This window comes from Octodon degus, unplaced genomic scaffold, assembly GCF_000260255.1.
Source record: "Octodon degus isolate 3935 unplaced genomic scaffold, OctDeg1.0 scaffold00072, whole genome shotgun sequence".
In the NCBI taxonomy this organism is placed as follows: Eukaryota; Metazoa; Chordata; class Mammalia; order Rodentia; family Octodontidae; genus Octodon; species Octodon degus.
In genome coordinates this window covers 7506600-7515539 of record NW_004524648.1, presented here as the reverse complement: position 1 = coordinate 7515539, position 8940 = coordinate 7506600, and the positions used below count along the sequence as shown (strand labels likewise).

At 38.4% G+C, this 8940-nt stretch overlaps 1 protein-coding gene across 6 annotated transcripts in view; it reads right to left on the bottom strand.

The window, feature by feature from the left end:
• Positions 1 to 1048: 1048 nt before the first annotated feature.
• The window catches only part of Nf1 (neurofibromin 1), a 307973-nt gene continuing 300081 nt past the window's right edge, over positions 1049 to 8940 (bottom strand). For 5 of the 6 annotated variants that reach the window (XM_004635435.2, XM_023719976.1, XM_023719978.1 and 2 more), the window contains one exon: positions 1049 to 4623. In XM_004635435.2, the coding sequence (XP_004635492.1) occupies positions 4481 to 4623 (143 nt within the window). In that variant the 3' untranslated portion in view covers positions 1049 to 4480. The remainder of the gene's footprint in view (positions 4624 to 8940) is intronic. The other variant, XR_002821949.1, reaches the window with a different exon arrangement.

Below are 8940 nucleotides of genomic sequence, written 5' to 3'. Positions count from 1 at the left end.
TTGCACAAAGGCTTGTTTTAAATTGGCAGCTACGGTTTTGAGGAAGATGACTTAGGTTATAGGGGCAAAAAAAAAAGCTATTTGCACTATTTGAGTTTCCAGTTCTCCATTCCAGTGGTCTTGGAACCTGGATGGTCAGAAAAATTGCTCAAGAAGCTTTAACCATATACCTCTCACAGGGCTCCGCCCGTGGAGAGGGTGTTCTAGCTCGGCGGTGAGGTTTGGGATAGGCCCAGAACAGCCACAAGCTCTCCAGGTGGGCACACCTGCCTCCTCAGGCTTGCCATAAATGGACCAGCACTTCCTGTGGCCTGCAGGTGTCTTTCACATCTTTTTCAGTCCTTTTTTCAGTGACACTGTTGCCCTTCTGAGGAAAGTGCTCTTTGTCCATGTGCTTTCTAGGGTGGATTCTTCTTCCCTTAGGAGAAGAGGGGAGCCCAAATAATGAGGGTAAATGAAGCAGCAAAATTCAGAGGGGGCTGTTAGCATGCATGTAGTGTCACAGAAGATCCTGAGGGGGGAGGCAAGAAGCTAGAGAACTGTGGGGACCTAACACATGCCCTCTGACTGCTTCATCTCAAGCTGTCTTGGCATTTCTAGCTGACCGCTTATGTAAAAATAGGCCAGCTTACCCTAGAGACTAGAATCATCCCTGAATTTGGGAGGCCTTAAAAAACATTTCACCAAAATTATTTTAGAGGGGCTGGTGAGATGGCTCAGTGGTCTAAAGCACCTACTTAGAACAAGCTTAGCAAAGCACAGGGACCACGGTTCAATCCTCCAGCACCACATGCCAGCCCGCCCCGCCTCCTGGTGGGCTGAGCTGGCCACACACACACACACACAAATAAATAAAATTAAAAAAAAAATTATTTTAGAGAGACAGTCTGGAAATAGAAGCATCTTTTCCACATGGGTGAGGGGGAGACCCAAGAACATCCTGAAAAGAAAGAAAACGGCCTTAATGTCAAAGCGTCAGGGAGGATTAGGGAAAAGCAGAAAACAGAATTTGATACATGTGAAAAAATTAAATCACTTCTCACATCTCAGAGCTGATTGAATTTACATTTTACTTTAAAAAAGGGAGGAGGGGAGTACATACACGGAGGCAAATGGAGGGGACAACAATGATCTGAGACAGGTTTCTACAACTTTCCCCTACAGTAATCGATTTTGTCTGCTGGGCAGTACTTTTCCTGCTGGCATACAACTGCTTACAATATGAACAAGGTTATAGACATGGAACTGTCAAAGTTTAGGCCCATGGAAAGAAGGGTAAATTATCATATACAATTTAAGTTTACAATACATAGCATTTTCTTTAAATGACGTAACGCAGTCGTAGGAAGAAGTTAACAATACTAACACAAGAATAATCAAATTTTTGTTATTCATGTACAGCAACTAACTGCTTTACAAAAAAGCAAAATAATACAATATATCATCACATGTATTTACAGTGTAGTAAATATACTTTTCTGTCAAATTTTACACAAACTATTTACAGGTGAATATACTGCATTAAAAAATGGTGTGGCTGACACTAAGTGAATTTTTGTATAGGTCCATTGCATAATATTGAATAAGACATGCCTCATTATGCCTGGGGGGTGTGTAAAAGTAGAAACAAAAGCCAAAACACAGATTAAAAAATTAAAAAAACAACAAAAACCCTAAAGGAAACTGAAAGTCTTCAAAACACACAAACCAGCAGGATTGCCAGCTCACACTCTGTCTCCACCACTAGGACTTCAGTCCATGGGGTGAGGCTGACTGTCCCAAGTGGTATCCTGGTGCCTGGCTCAGCAAGGTGCAGGCTTGAGTGACTGTCGGAGGGCAGGGTCTGTACCCGTCCTGGCAGAGAAAGGCAGCCCCAGGACAGGCGCACAACAACATGACCAAGTTACTGTTTTCCTCTTTAAAAAGTCAGAGGAAACATCTACGAACCCAAAACAAATGACAGATCTTACATCAAACTATATAAAATGGGCTACTTGTTCTAAATTTCAGAATTTTTCTTAAATTACAAGTATAAGGACTAAAAACACATTTCATTTCTCTGGGGAAATATATGGATGAAGGATTTAGCTCATTTTCATTTTATTCGGAAAGCTTTTTTTCCCTCAAAAGTCAGAAGTTCTTTAAAGAAGATAAATTCTCAACTTTAGTTAACTTTTCAAATTCCCAATACATACTGGTCAAAAGCATTTTTGCAGTCCAAAGAAGGCTCAATTTTGATTTGTGCAACGCTGATCATTTCATGAGGTACTTCAAGTGGATGCATTTCATTCATTACACTAGAGGGAAATAATTTAAGAAACATCATACTTTCGTAAACTTGTTTATGGAAAATCGGTATTTTTTTTTTTTTTTTTTAATAGTAAACCTTTGGAAGTTTCTCTGTTTTGATGGAAGAAGCAAATACATAACCCCCATCATCATATGCACCAAATCAACAAAAATGGTAAAAATATTGAACCAACATCATTAAAGGCTCTCCCTGCCTGCGGCTAGGAGCCCAGAAGCTGCACCACCAAACCCCGGAAGCACGACCGTGCGCGAGCGCGGCGTTGCTGGCGCTGCATCGCTGATCTAGCTCTACGTCAGCGCTAAGCTTCTTTACGATCGCAGCTGCTCTGTTACTATAAACATTTACTCTACTGCAGCCTCTACAATAATTAAAAACAAAGCTTAATTAATTGCACCTGTCTTCAATATTGTCCAACAACTCTACGTTTAAATCATTATTAATCCAAAGATTTTGTTTTTCCTTTTATTTTGGCAAATGGTTCTTTTCCCAGGTCTGTAAACAAAATAAAAAAATTAAATTCTTGTTATTTCTGAATATCAAAAGCAATTTTATTTACATTAACATATTACATTGTTACTGTGTGGATAAGTGTAAAATGTGTTATATTATTAATTAGAACACTTAAATGTACCATTACTTACTGACTTAGCTGTGGAATTTAATTTACTGAAATCCACTAATGAATTAACCCTACAGGAAACCCTTCTCCCCTTGGTTTCATTTTTCCCCTCCCAAAGCCATTACATCCTCACATATAAAAAGAACTTGGCAGGAGGGAGGCTATCCTTTCAAAATAAATATAGTTTAGTCCTAAGTTAGAACATCCAGATATTAATATGCTTGCTGAAGTAAAATTGCTTTTGCACTGCAAGTACCACAATAAACTGGATCTGCATTACTGGGGAGATTCCTATGCCATGAAAATCCATCCCCTTCAGTATAGCAGCAATTCTAACGATCCACAATTGTCACACTAATTCAGGCTGACCAGACTTTTCACAGTGATTAGATGCAATTCTATCATATAGAATCCAAATGTTTCATGACATTCCTGATATTTTTGGAGGAGAGGGGAAAGATTAAAGAATTTTTATAATACATCTTGTCAAAGAAATTTATGATGACACAGCATATTCTGCTTCTTGGAAATTATTTAACAAAATAAACTTACCAGCTACTCTAAAAATTGCGTACCATTCCATTTTGCTATGCAGCTAATGCAAACATCTGTGAAAATTACCTTATGAGAACAATTTTCAATACTTTGTTTGCTAATTACCCTGCTCAGAATTATCTGGAAAGAAGAGGAAGAGGCAAAGAAAAGTATAATTACTATGCTTAATATAGTTTTGGCTTACAAAAACCAAAAACAAAAGAATACTGTTAGAATATTTAAAAATTAAAGGATAATCAACTGGAGAAAGAACTATTTTAGGTGACTGAGTTTGGAAAAGGCCTCAGAACCCATCGCTTTAATTCAGTACTGTTAATATATATGTGGTCACACTCATTTTCCCATAATTATTGCTAATCCTCAAACATTAGTATTTAAGAATCTATGACGAAATATTAGTCCCTCCCATGCCCCAAAGTACCTCGCCTGTGGCTTTATGGTGTGAAGTCACTAAGGTTTGACCTCTGTGGTTCCTTCAGTTTCTAAGGTAAAAAAAAGTCCACAGCTAAATATCAGATTAAAAGTACTGGGGTTATAATATTACTTGTCCCATAAACTTTTATCTTGAAAAGTGTGTAAGCAAGACTAAAACTTTACTCTGTATGATGGAGAGAAAAATAAAGAAGGCAGACTCTGTGCAAATGACTTTCATAGCTGACCAGTAGTAGCAATATTCAAGAATTCATCCTTTCTTACAGAATCCGGATGATCTCGGTTCAAGTTTCCTCATCTCCCACTTTCTTTGCAGTTGTTCTGAACACTTGCTTATACCAGATACACACCAAAAGGAGGAAAAATTTAAAAAAAAAAAAGCAGCATTAAATTTAGGCAATGCTTCCAAGAGTTGATCATTTGGCGACATGGCAGACTAGATGGATCCGTTATAAAATGTGAAGTGCAGCACTGCAACATATGGGGTCAGGGCACGATCAGGGCAGAGGTCACCAGTGAAGAGCCCATATTATGCTGGTTTGAAAAATGAAAAAAAGAAAGCTTCACATGATCTTCTTAATGCTATTACGTTTGAAACTGCCAGCGCTTCTCTGCTTCTGCACTTGGCTTGCGGATCCGTGGCGAGTTCGTCCACTGTTACAGTGGCCAGAGGTGGGGGAGAGTTCAACGTTCTCCTTGTCGATTCCTGCAGAGAAACAGAGCAGCCATTACTCCCTCTCTTTGGGTGCTAAGCTCCCAGGACTGAAGCTCATTATTTGTGTATGAGATACAATATGGTGAACTGTTTTTGTATATTTCATTTTAATAGCCAAACAGCTTATAAAGGCGTTGTCATACAGAAAAACTTGCACTTTACTGAGCCAAATTTACTATCAATGCAGAAAAATAGCATGAGAAAGAAAAGAGAAGTTGCAAGGAAAAGCTAGAAGCAGGCAGGCTTGAGAGGCTAGAAGTATAGCCAGTGCTCCTCCCTCGCATTATACCAAGAGTAGCCAGCAGAGGTCAGTTTCTAGCCACACATCTTTACTTAAACAAAAAGCCCTCCAGTAGCAAAAAGTACTACTGTTTCTGCAAATTCACCATTTCAAAGAAAGGTGGGTGCTTTTTAGTTTTGAATCACAGTGCCTGGTCCAAAGGAACTCAAGCATTTATTGAGTAAATAATATTTTAGAAAGATTATACTCTAGAATCTTTTCAATTATGGTAAGTAACTGAATACTTCCCAATCTTATCAGATGCTATTTATTTTTTTCATTGAAGGTAAACTTCAAAAATCTGGGCCATACAGTGAATTTTATAGATAAGTAGTAACTTCAGAAAAGAGAAACAAAAAAGGTTTTCTTACCCCTGCCATCAGATGGAAAAATTACAAACTACAAAGTAACTGAATAGTGGTAAGACCCACAGAAAGTGGCTGAAGGCCATACAAAGGTGGCTTCTTGTGTTGATCATATTCTCTTTCTTGATCTGAATGCCACTTGGGTGGGCAGTTGTGGTGTGGGGATCAAATCCTGGGCCTCATCTATGCTACACAGTACTCTTATTACTGAGCCATATTCCCTGACCCTGAATGTTGCATTTTTCAAGTATGCTTTCTTACTGAAAGTATATTAGGCTGTAAATTTATGATCTTTGTACTTTTTAGCCTATTAATTTTAATAAAATCTGCTCTCAAAAGTAGACTGAGGGGCCAGGGAGATGGTTCAGTGGAATAAGTGCTTGTCTGACAAGTGCAAGGGCCTGGGTTCAATCCCTGGTTCTGCAAAACACGCCCCCCCCCAAAAAAAAAAAAAAAACCCAAAAACTAGACTCAGTACACTCACCTTAAGCATAATTATTGGGAAAACATTCTAGTAGTATGCATCAAAATGTGAAGTACTGATTGGTTGATATTGATATAGAAAGGTGATCAGTTGTTTTTTTTTTTTTTTTTTTTTGCAGAACTGGGGACTGAACTCAGGCCCTTGCACTTGCCAGGCAAGTGCTTCTTCTACTGAGCCATCTCCCCCGCCCTTGATCAGTCTTTTAGTGGGGGAAAAATACCCATGTGTACTGGGGAAAAAGGCTGGGAAAACATTTGCCAATATGCTTTTCTTGAACACTGTACTTTTTCAAGTTAACTTATACCATTTGCATTTTAAAATAATCATTAAATTTGGGAACATAGAAATTTTCACTTTAGGTAGAAAAGAGTATTTCAAATCAAGAAATATTCATCATGTTATAGACGCATGAATTTATTTGTCAGCCCAGGAACAGAAATGGATTTGGAATGAGCTCCCGCTAAGGGTCAACATCTTTTCGTTTGGATTCAGCTCTGAATTCAGTGACATCTAGAATCACGGCCTGATTTATGCAGGTTCAGGGGAGGTTTGCTGTACTGAATTTATTAAAGGAACACAGGCATTTGTCAGTGTTTATGAAAATGTGCATGGGGGAGGCATCAGAACATTCAAAATATCAGCATCAACTCTCAGGAGGCAAGCACAGCTAAGCCAGCATTAAGAATCTGAAAATTCATATCCTAAAAAGGTAAGTGACAGAAAATACCACAATGTTCTTTGGACTTGTCTTCAGGTAACAACTCGGGGCGGTTCTTATTCTTTTCCATGTATTTGTATGCATCTTTCCCATAGGTATTAAAAAAAGTAGCAGCAAAGTTAAAAGAAGCCTGCTCAAAATCTTTTGGCTACCTTGAACTTCCTCACGATGTATGCTTAATAAGCAGATTGTCTTAACTGCCTGGCCCATTTCTACAAGATACAGTTCAATCCACATTTTTTTTCTCACCAGTACTACCTTTGCGCACTTCCTTCTCTGTCTCCTGCTAGGACTACTTTGTACCTCCTTACCTTTTTTTCATTTGTTTGTTTTGAGACAGTGTCTTTCTATGTAGTTCAGGCTGGTCTTAAACTCCAGCCAAGCTGGTCTCAGACCTGTGGTGCTCTCTCCTCAGGCTCCTATGTTATCGATAGTATTGTAGGCATCCAAGGATACCTATTATAGTTATTAACTCTTGGCTATACGACCACAACTTGTATATACATGCTATTATTTTCTCAAGAGGGAAGCATCTAGAAGCAGTTCATTTTTTATTTGTACTTGCAATCCAGTTGATTATTTTAATTAATCATGGGTTGAGCTGAATGCTTCCACTTTAAAATGAGATAGCTGGATCTCAAAAACATCTGACTTGTATCTCCAGGTTGGGGGGGATTGGTGTTACATTTTTAGTAGAAAACAATTTTTTTCTTTGGTTTCCTGCATCTGAAATTGTCATAAACTTGTCAGTGTATTTGGCCTTTCATTTCTTTAAATTTGCAGGTGCCCTTTTAAGGTCAAGCCCTGTATTTCCTTATCTGGGGTCATTTGCTTAGTAGAATCTACTTCTTGAATTGTATTTCCTAATAAGAAACTATGAAGGCAGAAGTAGGAACTTAATAAATTGAGATGTGTGACATACTCCAGAGCTGCTCATCAGGAAAGACTTACGAAATGCCCACTAGGAAGCCCAGTGGTGCTCTGCGGCACCTGCGACCTTGTGTTCCTCGCTGTGTATCTGCTTTTGGTGCAGGCCTGGCTACTGCTCTACTGTGAAAGGAAAACAATCCTGACACTGCACGGTGGCAGTGCTCCCTGGACACAAAAGCCTGCTCTATAGTATTAACATTAAAATTATATAAATTATAGTTCTATAGAGTAAGTCACTAAGGTGAAGGTTTCTTCAAATACTAAGATTATCCTATTTTATTAAGCAAATTTCCTTTAGAAGACAAAATATAATGCAAAAGCCTTGTCTCTTATTAAAGTTGTCTATGTACTATGACCTCAACTATGTAAAAGGAAACTGGAAGGAGACAAAAATGATGTTAACAATGATTATCTTAGAATGGTAGGATTTTGGGTCACTTAAAAAATTCCTTCTAAAAAAAAAATTCCTTCTAATTTTCAGAATTTTTATCTTTCTTAATAAGCCTGCAATTACAAACACTGAAGGATGGCTGACCCGTGAGTTCTGTCATTCATAACCCAAAGTTTTATTAGCATGTGAGAGGCTGATATTCTACTTCCCTTAACTTCAATCTGCATTTCATCTTAATGCTTATGTCTGTGCGTTCATTTCCTACTTTGTGACCAAACCCTGTAAATCACGTATCTATAACTGTGGTGTGACTGGAATTCTTAAGCTCAATTTTACAGCAAAGCAAGATGCTTTGCTGTCAGGATAAAAAAAGAAACACATAAAAATATTATTTTTAAAAAGCAATGAAAATGCATTATATTTACACCAAAATTTTTGTGTCTTTTTTTTTTTTTTTTTAATCTTTTTGGTGGTGGAACTAGGGATTGAACTCAGGCCCTTACGCTTGCCAGGGAAGTGCTTATTCTACTGAACCATCTCCCCGGCCCCTAGACCAAAATTTTTGAAAAAGCAAAGTTTGAATGATATAGAATGATCACATTATCTGGGTCTGGCATTTAAATTTCTAAACATAATTTTCTCTTCCAAGAATTTTGGCAGGACTCTATTTTATCCTCTGAAATTAAATCTACAAATGTCTCTAGAAGCTGGTGAGGGACTTTGTTTCCACACCCTATCAGAAAAGCTCTCGGATTATCATCCGGATTGCATGTGTGGAGACAGAATCTATCCTGTACTGGTATGAAGTATTATTTTAAATGAGAAAGCCTTGGTGTCACATTTCTTTTCAAGAGGAACCTTTTCTCTTATGCCTCTAAAGCACTAGCTTTCCCTTCCTATCCTCAGCAGGCCTGAGAGCAAAAATCCATAAGGCAACAGAAACCCTGAGGTTACAACCTAAAGAAATGATGGCAAAGATTTTACAGCTTTCAATGATACAAACAGCTGTTGTGGCAGGCATGCTATGGCTTTGCCACGACCACCCTAAATGAAATGCTGGGCCGGGGAGATGGCTCAGTAGAATAAGCACTTCCCTGGCAAGCACAAGGGCCTGAGTTCAATCCCCGGTTCCAAAAAAAA